The sequence below is a fragment of the Puma concolor genome, chromosome A3 (genome assembly GCF_028749965.1).
Source record: "Puma concolor isolate L17-30 chromosome A3, mPumCon1.1.hap2, whole genome shotgun sequence".
Lineage (NCBI taxonomy): Eukaryota > Metazoa > Chordata > Mammalia > Carnivora > Felidae > Puma > Puma concolor.
The window spans coordinates 41448853-41465725 of NC_141669.1; the positions used below are offsets into that span (position 1 = coordinate 41448853).

At 40.5% G+C, this 16873-nt stretch overlaps 1 protein-coding gene across 1 annotated transcript in view; it reads right to left on the bottom strand.

The window, feature by feature from the left end:
- The window catches only part of DNAH6 (dynein axonemal heavy chain 6), a 222804-nt gene that overhangs the window by 126962 nt on the left and 78969 nt on the right, over positions 1-16873 (bottom strand). The window contains exons 22-31 of the mRNA XM_086700734.1: positions 16301-16481; positions 14144-14240; positions 11560-11779; positions 9977-10141; positions 9778-9891; positions 8058-8183; positions 7819-7974; positions 7373-7534; positions 3320-3457; positions 1929-2096 (exon numbers count right to left, since the gene is read on the bottom strand). Coding sequence (XP_086556860.1) covers positions 1929-2096; positions 3320-3457; positions 7373-7534; positions 7819-7974; positions 8058-8183; positions 9778-9891; positions 9977-10141; positions 11560-11779; positions 14144-14240; positions 16301-16481 — 1527 coding nt within the window. The remainder of the gene's footprint in view (positions 1-1928; positions 2097-3319; positions 3458-7372; positions 7535-7818; positions 7975-8057; positions 8184-9777; positions 9892-9976; positions 10142-11559; positions 11780-14143; positions 14241-16300; positions 16482-16873) is intronic.

Genomic DNA, 16873 nt, shown 5'->3' on the forward strand with positions numbered 1-16873 from the left:
CATGACCCGAGCTGAAGTCGGACACTTAACCGACTGAGCCACCCAAGTGCCCCATGAAATGATGTAGACATTTCTTACTGGTGTCGGTTTTGCTTATTGCTCTATCACTGTAAATTAGCATAGTACTCTGCACATTGCAGGTAATTAAAAATATTAAAAATATTTATTGTGGACATACCCTGATTCATTAAAATCTATAGCAACAGTAGTAATAGCACTCAGAAGACTGGATTTTTAAATTTCTCCAGTTGATTATTGAGTAATAGAACAACAGGACAAAGAATGAGATGTGAACAAAATTTTGGACTGAGTTCTAAACCTGGTTTTCTTCCTGCCAGCTCTGGACAATGAGCAAGTCATTTATTGTCCCTGTCTATACATGGTCTAAAGGGAAGACAGCACCTGCATTAACTACCCACCACCCCACCATACCCACAGGGGGTGCTGGAAAACCCATGAGATTCTGTAAGCATTATACGGGGAAAAGTTACAGGATCTGGTATGCTCTATTCTATTCTTAGGTAATTACTTTCACTTCATATAGAAGAATACTTTAAACTAGCTGTTAGTAAAGGAATTTATTAGCCACAGGAGTAATCTGTGCTTTGTGAGAAATTCCATTCTTTTTTTTTTAATTAAAAAAATGTTTAATGTTTATTTATTTTTGAGGGAGAGAGACAGAGTGCGAGCAAGGGAGGGTCAGAGAGAAAGGGAGACACAGAATCCAAAGCAGGCTCCAGCCTCTGAGCTGTCAGCACAGAGCCTGATGCAAGGCCTGAACTCACAAACTGTGAGATTATGACCTGAGCTGAAGTGGGATGCTTAACAGACTGAGCCACCCAGGCACCCCAAGAAATTCCATTCTAAAGCCAGAGACTGCATCAGATTCCACAGGTTAAGGGCTCAGTCCTACAAGAATGCCTCCCATCCTCCACTTCAGATGCTAGTCTCAAGTCCAAGGTGTTATCTGTACTTCTGACTGACTGTTTACAGATTGGAGGTTCCAACGACCTCTGCTTAGGTACTTTTAATTTGCTAGAGCAGCTCACAGAACTCAGGAAAACATTTACTAGTTTATTCAAGATAAAGGATATGAATCAATAGACAGATGGGAGAGATGCAGAGGGTAGGGTATGGAGTCAGGGCTCAGAGCTTCCATGCCCTGTCCAGGTGCACCCCTCTTCCCAATCTCCATGTGTTCACCAATCCACAAGCTCTGTGAACCCAGTCCTTTTGGGTCTTTATAGAGGCTTCATTACATCGTCATGATTAACTAAGTCAATGGCCTTTGGCTGATCCAACCTCCAGCTCCTCTCCCCTCCCCAGAGGGCAGGGCATGGGACCTGAAGTTTCAGCCCTGTAATCATAGGGTTAGTTGCCTGGTAACCAGCCCCCATCCTTAGGTTGCCTAAGGGCTTTCAAAAGTCACTTCATTAACATAAAAAAATATACTCGAAAACCCCTTATCACAGGAAATTCCAAGGCTTATAGGAGCTGTGGATGAAGCCAGGAGCTGGTAGGAGCCAGAAAACATGGATATTAGCCATTTGAATGACTAAAGAAACATTTCTTATAAATCACAATATCAAAATAGTATTTTTAGAATGAATCCAGACATTTTAGTTCTTAGACATTAACTGATAAGCTCCAATGAACTGGTTAAATTCATTGATTCATTCCAGTTTTAGGGGTCTACTGTATTCCAGATACCATTGTGGGATATAGCAGTTACACACACACACACACACACACACACACACACACACACACACACTCTAGGTGATAACAATCATACCTACATTTCAGAGCAAACAATAATGTGTAACTTTTGCCAGGGTGCAACCATAAAGGAAACTTTCTACCTCAATAGAATCAAAGGGCAAATAAAACATGATTGATTTTTTTCTGCTTTATAATGTGAAGCTCACCTCTGCAATCAAAGCATAATTTGGAACCATCATTGCAAAGGGTCTAAACAGGGCCTTCAAATTATCTGGCAATTCAGTTCTGCCTGCGTATCCAGGATTCATTGTGATAAAAGCTGCACAAGTCATAACCAACTTTATTTCCCGGCCCTCAAACATGAATCTAGATAGCTTTTAAAGAGAAGAGAAAATATAAGTGAATACTTCTCCAGACATTTGGAAATTCTTTCACATAAATACCACTTGAGTACAAAACTTGTGTATGGGACATTCAAGCAAAGACTACTAGCCCAGGGAATCCTGCTGTTGGACAAGAGGGAATGTTTCTCTCCTGATCTTATCCTACCCTCTCCCAATTTCTTCTGGGCTCGGTATTTCCTGCTTTCTGCCTCCCTGTCCTTGCTTTGCCCAAATGGTCTCTTCCTTTCTGATCCAGTCCTGCAATATTTTAGGCCTCAACCTCTTTTGCTGAGACTTCCCAATTTAGGTTAGATTTCATGGCTCTTAAACCTTCTCCACCCCTACTGTCTGGTATTCCCCCAGAAACTCTAATGGGATCTTAGTCCTTGGGTGTTTGAGGCCCCACTGATACTACTGGCACCGCCCCTTCACATTTACTCAAGGCCAAACACCTGTTGAGCATCTGCTGCAGGTGAGGCGAGGGGTTAGGTATGGAGGTGGAGAGCCGAAGACTCACTCCTGAGCCCTAGAGAAGCTCCCAGGCCTGTCGTGTGGAGTCAGATGTGGAAACTGTGACCATGCAGTGTAACAGATGCTACGCTGGAGGTGTGTGCAAAGTCAACAGGAGAAGCAGGGTAGCCTGCTTGGGACATGAAGGAGGGCATTTCATGTGGACAAGCAGGGGCAGCCATCTGGTCAAAGGGAGCAGAAACAAGAAGCAGCATAGTGTGTTCAGGAAAGGACCAGCGATTCACTTTGGTAAAGGGTAAAGTTCCAGGAGGAAAGCATAGCTAGACTGAGGCCTGAGAATCAAGAATCTTATATGCCAAAGGCAAGAACAAGAAATGGGAAGGGGAAAAGAGGAGGTGGAAGGGACAGAGTGTGGGTGCACGCTTGCCTCTGTGTGTGTGTGTGTGTGTGTGTGTGTGTGTGTGTGTGTGTGTGGTGGGTGGGAAGAACAGAGCTCTTCGAGGGAAGGGACTGAGTCTCAACATGTCTGTATCTGTAGGTCCCCACATAGTGTCTGACATACTATGTTTCCTGGATGAAGAATTAATTCACTCAAACTAAGTCTTATTGCCATTGGACTCACCAGTTACACTGGAAACATGGGTAGACATGTTAAATCAGCACTGTCCTTACTAAAAGGCAACATGCTGTCAGTTACAGACTTAAGAAATGCTACCTCCATGGACAATTGCCCCAGGACTTACCTTTGCAGCTTTGGCATTCCTAATAGTAATGAGCTGCTGTGCGATGACCGACAAAACTTCTATGTCGATTCGATTAAATTCATCAAAGCAGCACCAGGCCCCTGATTCGGCCAGACCGCTGAAGAAGCGCCCCATCATCTGAAATCAAGATAATGCCATTCAACTTTGTGTTGCACAGCTGAACACCTTCAAAAGTTAAATTCTGAGCAGAATATTAACATGAGGTGGTATCTGCAAATAAGCAATATTTTTATATGAATCCTGGGCTATGTTAGAAGTTAGTGCCTTTACGTAAGAGGTCCAGAGTTTCTGAGTCAGCTGGTCTGCTTGTAGGGAATTTCTAACAAGTTGCCAGGTGACGATAATGCTGGTGGTCCAGAGTTAACACTTTGAGAACCACTGCTCTAGAACTTGGCTTCTCAAAGTGAACTGGTATCAGTTGACATCACCTGGGAGGATTTTAGAAATGCAAAAATCTCAGGCCTTCCCCTTGATCTCCAGAGTCAGAATATGCACTGTAATGAGATCTTCAGGTGATTCAGGTGATTCAGGTGATTTTTTTTTTTAGTTTTTATTTAAATTCCAGTTAGTTGACATACAGTGTAATAATATTTTTGGGTGTACAATATAGTGATTCAACACATACAACACCAGTGCTCATCACAATGCGCACACTCCTTAATCCCCATCACATGTTCCACCCATTTCCACCCACCCCCCCACATCCCCTCTGGTGACACATGAGTTTGTTCTCTACAGTTAAGAGTCCGTTTCTTGGTTTGCCTCGCTCTCTCTCTTTTTTCCCTGTTGCTTATTTATTTTGTTTCTTAAATTGCACATATGAGTGAAATCATATGGTATTTGTCTTGGAATGTGTTCCATTGAATGGCAAAGGCTTCATGACCCATGTATTGATCCTTCTCTATGAGCCTGATTATGCCATTAAATTCCATTATGGAAAAAAATTAAAAAAAATAAATTCCATTATGAATCATCCTTGATACTGTAAGTGGTATATAATGGGTTTATGTTTTTATATTCACCCCCCCCCCACTGACAAAGCAAAGAAGGCATAATTGTAGGTATAGAATAGCACAACTTCATAAACCTTGACATGGTAAGACAAAATTATACAAACCAATGAAAATCAGAAAGTGAAGTTGGAACAGAAAGTTGGAAAGTCATATCTAATAAACTCTTGACTTCATAAGTTGGCAGATAATGTCCAAAGTTGATATATACAAATATAGTAATAAACACATGTTCTTACAGATAATAGCAACCACCAGAAGTAAAAACAAATATAATCAGAAAACTGGTCTCTGGAGGGTGGAAGTGGGTGATGTGACTAGGGACAAAATCTGTTATTTTTAACTTTGGAGCCTTCTGTTCAGTTTCAATCTTTCCACATGTAGATATTTAATTTTAAAAGGTTAGTTTAATAAATTCTTATGGAACAAGGTGGAGTATAAAAAAGAATAAATAAATACTTAAGGGGCGCCTGGCAGGCTCAGTCAGAGGAGCATGTGATTCTTGATCTTGGGGTCATGAGTTCAAGCCCCACGTGGGGTACAGAGATTACTTGATCAATAAAACTTAAAAAAAAAAGAATAAATACTTAAATTTCTTATCATTGGATGTAATTGGTACTTCAGGGATCATCAAACTACAGACCACAGCTGTATCTAGCCCGACACCTGGTTTGTGAATGGAGTTTTACAGGAACACAGCCACATTCATTCATGATATATTATATTTGCATATGGTCTGTGGCTGCTTTCATGCCACAACGGCAGAAAAAACTGACGAGTTGCAAGCCCATAGTATTTACCACTTGGTCTTTTCCAGAAAGTTTGCTGACTCCTGCTCTAGAGTCTAAGATAAATGAATCATGTATTTATATCCTGTGGCTTTAAGTGTCTCATAGCACACACTCATGCCTTTGGGAGTGCACATCTCCCAGGAATGACTGAGCCTAACTGATGACTGAAAAAAATCACTGAAAAATGGACTTGGATGTATAAATCCAAATTTTGAATTGAGAAGATCTAAAACAATCAAAATTATTATGTCCAAAAAAAAAAAATCATCACTATCGTAAAATCTGATGCATCTCTGCTGAGATAATGAGGTCACTTAACATAGTGGGAATAGATCCCCATAACTTGGAGATGTTGGGGAGCATAAATTCTTCCACAGATTACTGATGGCAGTTTCCCATATTCTTTCCTGGTGTACCCAGAGGTCCCCTCTGTCACTCTGCTCTGAAGGTAGAGGGGTCACCTTTCCTGATTACCTCTCCCAAGGTTTAGTCCCCTGTTGCTCTCTTGTTCTGCTACTGTGAAACAACCTTCTGCCTGTATTGGACTTCCATTGTTTTTTGTTGTTGTTGTTGTTTATTAATAAAAAGACATTTCCAGCAACATCTTTTTTCTCCTAAATTTTAAAAAAGGAGCAGGGTTTTTAAAGAACATATCCTATGAAACATTACTTTCTGAAGATGCTTCTGAAAAATAAGTATGATTTACTCTGTAAAAATGAATGAATTATGGGGCACCTGGGTGGCTCAGTCAGTTGAGCATCCGACTTCACCTCAGGTCATGATCTTGTGGTTTGTGAGTTCAAACCCCATGTTGGGCTCTGCACTGACAGGTCAGAGCCTGGAGCCTGTTTCAGATTCTGTGTCTCCCTCTCTCTGCCCCTCCCCGACTCACACTCTGTCTCTCTCTCTCTGAAAAAATAAATAAATAAATAAATAAATAAATAAATAAATAAATAAATAAAATAAAATAAAATAAACATTAAAAATTTTTTTTAACGTTTATTTATTTTTGAAACAGAGCATGAACAGGGGAGGGTCAGAGAGAGAGGGAGACACAGAATCTGAAACAGGCTCCAGGCTCTGAGCAGTCAGCACAGCGCCCGACGCCCGGCTCGAACTCACGGACCGCGAGATCGTGACCTGAGCCGAAGTAGGACGCTTAACCACTGAGCCACCCAGGCGCCCCTAAAAAAATTTTTTAAGTGAATGAATTACAATTTATTTGGACAATTCAAATGATTATATTCTAAATTTGGACAACATACAGGTATTTGTGTAACTTTCAGAAAAAGGAAACTAATAGCTCTGTGTATTAGTGACTAAGAGGCACTTTGGTCAAATATATTTAGGATTTGCTGAATTAAATAAAGCTAAACAGATTTCCTAACTGTGGGACTTCATAAAGTGTTAAAATACTACTTTGTGTTGTGAAAACCTGGAAGGAGAATAAGGCATAGGGGTCCTGTGACCCAAAACTTTGAGAAATACTATACTGAAAAATCTTACCACGAATTTTCACCTCCTACATATTTCATTTTTAGGACTTATTTTGTGTATTAGAGTAGGTTTTATGCCCGACATGGGGCTTGAACTCGGGTCCAGGAGATCCAGAGTCACATGCTTTACCGACTGAGCCATTCAGGTGCTCCTACATATTTTATTTTTAGTACATAACTCTCTGCATTGCTCTTCTCTTCCTGTACGCATATTCCTTGTTCCTAGATTTCCCTGCTATTATATCTTAGACCTCATCTCACTTCTTTCCACTTAGTAACATGACAGATTTTTTTTTAAGTTTATTTTGTTATTTATTTTGAGAGAGAGGGAAAGCACAACTCAGGGAGAGGTAGAGACAGAGAGAATCCCAAGCAGACCCTGTACTGTCAGCATAGAGCCTGATGCAGGACTTGAACTCACGAACCATGAAATTGTGACCTGAGCTGAAGTTGATGCTTAACCAACTGAGTCACCCAGATGCCCCCATAAGCACATTTTTTATTTTACCACCATTTGATAGATCCTCTTGTGGCCTTGGTTCCTACCTGGACCACTCAGCCCACCTTGTGTTGACTCTTCTCCTTTGCTCTATTTATCCCACTTTGACCATCCTTTGCCCTATCAGCTTCCCCTTGCTTGCCATCACCCCCGTTCTCCTTTTTTTGTCATGCCATGTTGCAAGTGAGAAAACCCATAAAGCACTTAATGTCAGTGTTAAGGTGCTGAGACTGTACCTTGTAGTCCAAACCATCGGAGCAGTTGAAGACCACACACTGGATGGCAAGAGCTTTAGCTAGGTCTTTGGTTGTCTCTGTTTTCCCAGTGCCAGCAGGACCAGCTGGTGCACCTCCCAGGTCAAGCTGCAAAGCCCCCATGAGGCAAAGGTAACAGCGATCCTGAAGAAATCCATACATTGTCATTATTGAAGGGAACTGACTCAAGCCACAAATTTATAAGCCCCTTCCCTTCTACAGGAGGAGGGTCATTATTTTCCATGAAAGGTTTCACAGCAATTGAGATATACTCAAAGATCCAGGTACATGATTAATGATGCAGATCTCTGCTTCACAGAGATGTATTCACGGCGAATCCTTTCAAGAGTTAAGGTTGGATGAAACGTTTCAAGACTATTTTAAGAAAGCATTTGTGTCATGGTTAAGCTAAGTCATCAGTAACTTACTGTGAGAGGAGTAATGACTAGTCTTGGGCATGCACCCAAATACTCGTAGCCATAGGTGTACTGAGAGAGCGCCATCCGAGCCATGCAATTATCCTGATCTATGTCCCAATAGTAGCGCAGTTGTCTCTGCCAGTCAAAGGAATCCACTTCCTCTACCTACGTAAGTGGTAACAATGATACATATATTAGATGCACTAATTTCAGGAAGAAATATATGCTGTCACTTAAATAAAACTTACCTTGGCTTGAACAAGTTCGGTGACTATGTCTCTTGCATGTACATCAATAGTAATTAAGGCAGTTATGATGTTTCTGTGTAATTTTGGAAGACTGCCTCGAACTGTTGCTGCCAGGGCATTTAATCTCTACAAATCAAAAGAAAAATGGTCATAATGGATTTTCAAAAATCAGCTTACATGTCTATTTTTTTAAACTATTTTTCTATCTTTTTACTATTGAATTTGGAGTAGACATTTGCCAAAACTAATTTTAAGAATCTATAATTCCATGACCAAACAGGACAACAGTTTAACTTGCTTAATTCCTAGATTCCTAGATGACTTCTATGAAGTACATACTATCTTTACCCTCATTTTATATTAGAGGAAACTAAGTGTCAAAGAGGGTAAGTAACTTGATGGCAGCCACACAGTTATGAGGTGGCAAAAATGAGACTTGAGTAGACATCTGCCTCGCAGAAAGCCTATGCTCTTAACCACCATGTGATAATGTCTCTAGAGAAGACTGTTTTCCCTAAAAATTAAACATGATTAAGGCAGTACTCCTCATTTTCAGGGGTAATTTTTCCTTTGTACTCAGAAAACCTGAGCATTTAAAATGTTTTTTACTGTTTATTTATTTTTGAGAGAGAAAAAGAGAGAGAGTGCGAGCCAGGGAAGGGCAGAAAAAGAGGAAGACACAGAACTGGAAGCAGGCTCTAGGCTCTGAGCTGTCAGCACAGAGCCCGTTGCAGGGCTCAAACTCACAAACCATGAGATCATGACCTGAGACAAAGTTGGACGCTTAACCAACTGAGCCACACAGGTGCCCCAAGAAAATCTGAGTATTTTAAATAAGCCAATGATTGATTAAATGAGAGCATCTTTGGACAGACTGTGCTCCTAATTCTCACATAAATGGTTCAATCTTTTCTAAGGAGAGTAGTGCCTCTGAAGGCCTTGTACTGCTCTGATGAATTTTCTCACATGCTGACCTTGATCAGGGACCATCTCTACACAGAGGTCAAGGGAACTTTCCATACAGAGTCTTTTCTCTTCTCTGGGGCTGTGTGGCATGACATTCTATGAGGTCCTCAAGAGATAGTGTTCTCTCATCTCAAGAAAGTTGTTTCTTCCCTTTTCTGTTTCAAAGGTAATTAAAAAAAAAGCCACCTTGTTTGGAAGTAGAACTAAATTTGGAATTAAAGATTAGGCATAGCTGTAAAATGGCACTTCCAAACTATAGCTTAAAAATTCTTGTAGAATGGTATTTGGATTCAGTTATTTATTGTTTTATTGATGGCTGCCTAAGGATTCTCTAGAATAGTAGAAAAGCACATCTTGAGCCTAAGAATAGAAATATCACAAATCCTGGAGTTTTCCTGGATTGAATAAAAGCTTCTGTGAGAGTTATCCAAGGACTAGTAAACACAAAGTCTCCTTAAATCTTGCAAACCATCATAATTCTGAGATTTTCCTCTTAAATTCTTTCATCCAATTTTGTAAGTATTTGTATAAATACTACACAAATATTAAGGTAGTATCCTTAAGAAAACCTGAACATAAATGGTTTTAGTAAGAACCCCCAAAGCTCTGTAAATCATGTCAGAGCATTAAAATTTCTGAAATATGTGAATTTGCAGTAACCATGTAAAAACAAAAACAAAAAAAACAAAAACAAAACGACTGAGACCATCCTGCACAGCAATATGTTCAATGTCACCCTGTTAAAAAATCCTACCTCAAAGTTTACTTCTTCAAAAGCTTCCAGGGCCTCTATATGATTACCACCTTCTCTTTCCAAGCACTCAGTCAAATCACGGCACCACATGATTTGAGAAATGGTCAGAATCACCTACGTGGAAACATCTTTCTTAAATGTGTGTTGCATGTCATCAAAAATGGATTCAGAGATGGAAAATTTAAGGGGTGTAAGTTACTTGAGAAGGGTGGCCAGCAATCACCCAGTCTGTCCTTGGTTTCCCCTGGTAGTCAGCGATGGCGGCTTTGCAAAGGCGACGCAGAGATGTGAACATGGCTTCTTCCACTTTACCAAGCCAATCCTCCACGTTGCCTCGGGCTTTGAGGCCTTTTCCCAAGCTAACCTAGAAGACAATCAGAGCAATGATAACATGTTCAGTGTGGGACTTGTCAGCTATACAGCCTCCGTACTTCTGTATCAGAACCCAGAAACACCAAAGCCTGACCGCAAATACTAGAACCTTCTATTGATATCCCACTCTACATCTCTCTTTACCCACCTCCTTTTTTTTTTTTTTTTTTTTTTACCTGCTTCCCTTTGGAGCCAAATCCTTGGAAAAAAGGAATATACGTGACTATATGGATTCCTCCACTTTCTTTTCCTACTTACTGCCATTTGATTTTTGGCCCCAACTATTCCTCTAAACCTGTTAAGGTGATTAAGGTTACAAATGTTCTTTCAACTTTCAAGTCCAATTGATACTTTTCAGTCCTTCTCATATTTATTTCTTGGACTTCCAACGACCTGATTGCCCTGCTTATCTGGGTCTCTTGGTTCTTCTTCTACCTTCCTTTTAAATTTCATGTTTTCCCTAGATCTTAGCCTTGTTCCTCCCCTTTCTCCTCTTCTGCACTAGCGATGAGCAAATTCTTTTGTAAGAGGGTCAAATCAGGACACGTAAAATGTTTATAGGCTCTTGCCACTCCCACAGATACATCTCTTGCTCTAACTGGACTGATAACCTTGGCATTTCACTGCACATTTCCTGTGTACGGAATGCCCTCCCTCCCATGTCTCCTCTCCATCTTCCTTGGCTGCCTCTGTGTGTGTGTGTGTGTGTGTGTGTGTGTGTGTGTGTGTGTGTGTAAGAGAGAGAGAGAGAGAGAGAGAGAGGCAGAGAAGGAGAGGGAGAGGGAGAGAGGGAGAGAAGGAGATTTATTCTTCTCTGTGAAGTCATGTGTTTCTCCACAGTTTGTTAATGCATTCACTTGCTCAGTGTTTACTGTATGCCAGGCACTGTGTGGTGTCCTAGAGACATGACAACTAACACTTTCATAGCACCCACTGGGTACAGTTCTAAGTAATTTACATATAATACTATTAAAAATCCTCAGCATCTCATTAATCAGGCACTATTGCTATTCCTCATTTTATAGGTGAGGTTAAAGGATGGGACTTGAGTCCAGGTGGCCTGGCAGTAGAACAGGTACTCTTAACCAGTACACTCTCTTGCCTCTTCTGGAGAGGTGAGTAAGACAGGGCTCCAGTCATCTCCACTCTGTTCCCAAGAACAAAGCACATGCCTCTGTTACTGCACTTACTGTGGTGCTTTTCAATCATTTGTTTGACGCTATCTCTGCTAGAGCTCTTTGCGGGCAAGAATTTCATCTTGGTTATCTTTGAAATTGCTGAGCCTGCACAGTACGAGTACACAGTGGCACTTGATGAATGCTTAGAGGGACTGAAGAGTAAACTTTTACCCTCAATCCCAGAAGGGTAACAAAATTTCCCTATAAAGAATTATAAACAAAATCACCTCACCCGTTCTCCTTCTGGTGATAGCATTGCTAAAATATCATTAGTGTAAATCTTTTCTGGCTCTCCTTCCATACCAGGAATTTTTCCTTCAGTAGGAGGCATGAGAGCAAATTCGAGCTTTGAAATGGAGTCAAAGCATTTCCTTAAGTGTGGCTGCACAGCTTGGGGATTTCGTGTCTGGGCCAGAATCTCCAGAAGTTCATCATTTGACAAGAAGTAAAATCTGGATTAAAGAAAATACTCAAAATATAACTTGGAAGTCAAAGGAAAGCCTTACATACACATGAAAGATAAATCCCTTAGCCATATCTCTTCTCCAGTTACTGATTTCCTGAACCTCAAACCTACTGGTCCTGGGTTTCTGGGAGACCACATGTCTCTAAATACAATTGTTATGAAGACTAGTGTGGATGCATCTCAGACATCTAGAATCAGTGCCTGATACATACAAGATAGATATTTTTCATGAAATTGTAAAAAAATGTTAGTTCTTGCTATGACACTGATTTGTTCTACAGTGAAAATATATTATTCATTTTCCCTAGAATATAGCCTAGTGCCTTACACCTACCTGCTTTCAATACCTAATGTGTTGGATGGATGGATGGATGGATGGATGGATGGATGGATGGGCGGGCAAATGGATGGGTGGTTATAGGAGTTTTATTTAGTTCTGTGAACATCCACATGTGGGCCATGCCAGTGTGATTCTGCATGGGATTTTCTTAAATCTTGCCCACCAGGACCATTTAGAGGCACGAATAGACTGTAGGAGGAGAAGGGGCATACTTGGATGCCCAGGGATGAGGGAGAGGAATGAGGGCCTGGCCAGAGAAGACATTTTACTTCTGGAATGGAGGAGGCTACCTATAAGAGATCCCTTGGGATTGGAGGGAATGGCAAAGAGCCCATGGAAGGCACCATGTGGGAAAGAGGGGACCAGATATTCACCAGCCCACTCAGAATTCTCTGCTGCTTTGACTCTCTTCTCCTCTGTGTCCCAAACCTGGAGACTTCAGAAATCTAATAGGGAGTGGGAGGGTTGATCACCACATATTCTCATCATCACTAAAGCCTTCAGACCTGCAACAGTTTTGGGTAGGGAATGGGGAAGCTTTCACTTTAAAAGAAGTACAGTTTTATTATTAAAGATCATTTATTCGTAACAAGAGGTTTTGTTTGCTTGGTTGCATTATTATCTGAGAATGACTAGAAAATTCATGAGGTCTGCTCAAGACTTTGTCCAGGGGCAGGAAGAAACTAGCCACCAGCAGGGAATGCAAAGGCAGTTATTAGTTTGAAATAAAGATGCTTTTGGTTGGGCTTTTATCAGTTCTCCTTCTTTACCATACAGTAATAATTAATTTGTGCCCATGCCTTTTTTTTTTTCAACTAATGATAACTATAAACATTGGGCCATGAGCCATGTAAGAGCAGGAACAGTATTGTATTCATCTTGTGTCCCTAGGACCTAACTTGGGATGCAGCTCATAGTAAGTCTTTATTAAGGCCCACAGGGTAAAATCAACACCACATAGAGCCTTCTGACATAATATACATGTTGCAGACCTAGTTCATGCAGTTATAAGCAAAAGAACAAATAAAACCTGATGCTTTTTGGTGTTCAATATTATCACAGGTAAATTTGTTTCTGTGGTTTTTGTTTGTTTGTTTGTTTTTTTAGATATAAAATGTAGTGTATGGACTTCCTCTGGCTTTGGGAGATTCAAGTTGGGAACCACTGATCTTCTGGATCTTGGATTTCTCACGTACACACATACTCTGTCCTGGTACCCAACAACAAACCCTCTCAACCAAGTAACCCAGAGAAGCACCTAACCTTGGCTGCCATAGTACTTGTCCTAGGGCAGACCTTAATGGCCATTTCCTTAACAACTAACAGGAAAATATCATGAAAGATAAACCATTTTGTCAATGTCCTCTGTGTTACAGTACAGTGTGCCCTAATAACTGAAGTTGGCTACCATCGAGTAGTTTATTCTGGTGTTATATAAGTATATTATAATAGTTTATTTATAGGACTATTCACCTGTTGACCATGAGCCCCATTGGGGCAGGGATCCAGCATTTTCTTCTTTGTATCTTTAGCTCTTTAACATTTGGTATGCTTTTGTAATAAAGAGATGAGTAAACAATTTAATTTGGAGTTTGTGAAATGACCTCTTGGAAAGCTTTTCCAGTGACACTCTTAGGGCACTGATTAATCCAAAGAAACCTGCTCAGGCAACACAGGGTTCTCTGACTTTTTGCGTGCACATCTGTGGACATGCACACACAGGCAGGCACATACATGCGCACCCAACAATGGAACGATGCTGAGACCAAGAATCCCTCCAGCACCTTTACCTCCTTTACCAAAAACTGTATCCTTAAGATTTATACTCCCCAATCAACATGCCAGCTGGATCACCATTATCACACATCTTTCTTGTTTCTTGCTCTGGTTTCTTGATGTTATGGGAACATCACCTGGTTTTGATGTTATGATTTGTTTTTAAGTATGTCCTTTTAAATTAATGAATAGTCTTCACTACTAAAACTATCATAAGTTGCTTTATAAACTTACCTTGGAAAGATAACTCTTTTTGATTCTAAATATGCCTCTAGACACTTTTGAATTTGGTCAAGTAATGCATTATTATTTTGAAAAGTCTCCAGAAGTCCTGTTTATTAGGGGGAGAGGGGAAGGAAAAAGGTACTGGTAAAACTGTGTTAAAAAAATAGAAAATATAATTTTAATTGGAAGTAAAATATGATATTAACATTCTTTAAAGCTTTGGTTTTATTTGATAAAAATGGTCAAAAAAATTTAAATTTGGGGGGTTGGCTAAGAATGCTATTACTTTTAATGACATTATTTAATATTAGTCTTAATATTTACCACAGACGAACAAGTATTCAACCTGAAACATTTTTTTAGCTGGCACCCCCCCCCCCCCCCCCGCCCACTTGGGGGTGGGGCTAGGAGTGCACGAACCATTGTGCCTGCTGAGTGCGTGCTCACCTTAGGGACTTGGCCTTTGTTCTTCTTTCTGCCTTTAACAACTTTCCCATAGTCACAAAGGTGTCTCATTCCCTCATGCCTCCTGCTTTCTGCCTAAAAGCCACTTTATCAAAAAAAGGCTTCCATGTCACACACACACACACACACACACACACACACACACACACACACACGGCAGCCCCCAGCTATTCTCTAGCCCCCCTCTTTATGCTGCTGAATTTTTCTTCACGGCTTTATCATCATGTGAAATGACAAATATAGGTCCACACTTTTTCATCTGAAATCCCTAGGACCAGAGATATTTTGGAATCATGTATTTTTTCAATTTAATTAAAATTTTTTTTTAATTTTTAAATTTAATTTTTAATTTTTTTAATTTAATTTTTTCAATTTTAATTTAACTTGTTATAGAACAAGTCCAGTAGAGACTGGGGCAACACTCTATTATCAAACACTTGACTATTTTGCAGCAAAAGGTTTGAATATGCATGTGGTAGGAAGAATAAAGGTCTCTCAGTTACGGCCATGTCCTAATCCCCACAACCTGAGAATACATTAGTCTATATGGAAAAAGGAAGTTGGTAGGTGTGACCAGTGATCACGGGAAGGGAGATTATCTTGGATCATCTAGTGGGCCCAATGTAATGACAGGGGTCCTTGTAGGAGGGAGGCAGAAGGGTCAGAGACAGAGGAGAAGTGAAGACAGAAGCAGAGGTTGGAGAGAGTTGCTGACTAGAAGGTGACTAAAAGCCAAGGAGCATGGGTGATCTTTAGAGACCCAAAGTTTAAAAGTTTTCAATTCTATCACACCATATAGTTTTTCCTTTCTGTTTCTGTTTTATGTAAGAGTCTTTGGGCAAAGAACATAGCCCAGCAGACTGCCTCTGCTTGACAGGGAAGCTGTCTGGAGGTATTCACCAGGAAAGGTCATATGCTGCCATTTGGAGAACAACCAGCAAGCCTCCTGAGGCTTTGATAAAGTTCAATAACCATGTGTGTGCACGCACTAATGCTTTGATTCCATATCCCCAAAAATAGACCTTATTAAAAAACATTTCAATCTCGAGATTTAGAATTATAATTCATGGTAATATTTAAATATTTTAGAGGCAGAGAGCACAAGTGGGGCAGAGGGGCAGAGGAAGAGAGGGAATCTTAAGCAGGCTCCATTCTCAGCATGGATCCTGATGCGGACTTGGTCCCATGACCCTGGGATCAGAAATGAGCCGAAATCAAGAGCTGGACACTCAACTGACTGAGCCATCCAGGTGCCCCAATTTTTAAATATTTTTAATGAATTAATGAAAAATAAGATGTGGAAAGTTTTCCAGTCATAAGTCTATGAGAGCTTTAGCAGAATGGGTCAACGGAATGTGAATATGTCTTGTAGTCAAATTGTGACATGTAAGCATCATTGATACTCTGTGGCAGCATCCCCAAATTATAAAAGCAGCAAAAGAAAAAAATCAGATTCTTGGGTGCCAAAACTATGAACTAAGCTGAGAGGTAATAATAACAATGATAACAACAATGACAACAAAAACAACAACAACAGTGTTCAATTCACATCGTTCAATAAGAGTATCAAATATTCCTGGTCACTAATACTGACAAGAATCAAGGATTGAGTGTACCACATATTGTTAGAACCTTATAGGTGTTAAACAGTTTAGATGCCTGTAAAGTCTTTTTGTGTGTTTTTGAAATTGTGTTTCATACCTGGTTGAGTAGCGGCTCGAAGAGCATTAGGCAACCGGTTCACCTTCCTCATGATTTCCTTCCATGACTTATCCACTTGAAGGAACATCTTAGCCTCGGCAGGCAATTGCCTCTGAATATCTGGAGCATTAAAAATACTTTCTAGGTAGAGCCAGTTTCGCTGACAGTTCAGCCACTCTTCCTAGGAGAAAAATATGAGCATTATCAATTTTTAATCCTGAATTAAAAACACAGTTACATTTGGGGCGCCTGGGTGGCGCAGTCGGTTAAGCGTCCGACTTCAGCCAGGTCACGATCTCACGGTCCGTGAGTTCGAGCCCCGCGTCAGGCTCTGGGCTGATGGCTCGGAGCCTGGAGCCTGTTTCCGATTCTGTGTCTCCCTCTCTCTCTGCCCCTCCCCCGTTCATGCTCTGTCTCTGTCTGTCCCATAAATAAATAAAAACGTTGAAAAAAAAATTTAAAAACACAGTTACATTAAAAATAATTACATGGGGACTCACTATATCTTTCACTGGGGGAGCTTCACACAGTTTCTTTGAGATGGAACCTCCTTAAAAGGTCCAAGACTCACTG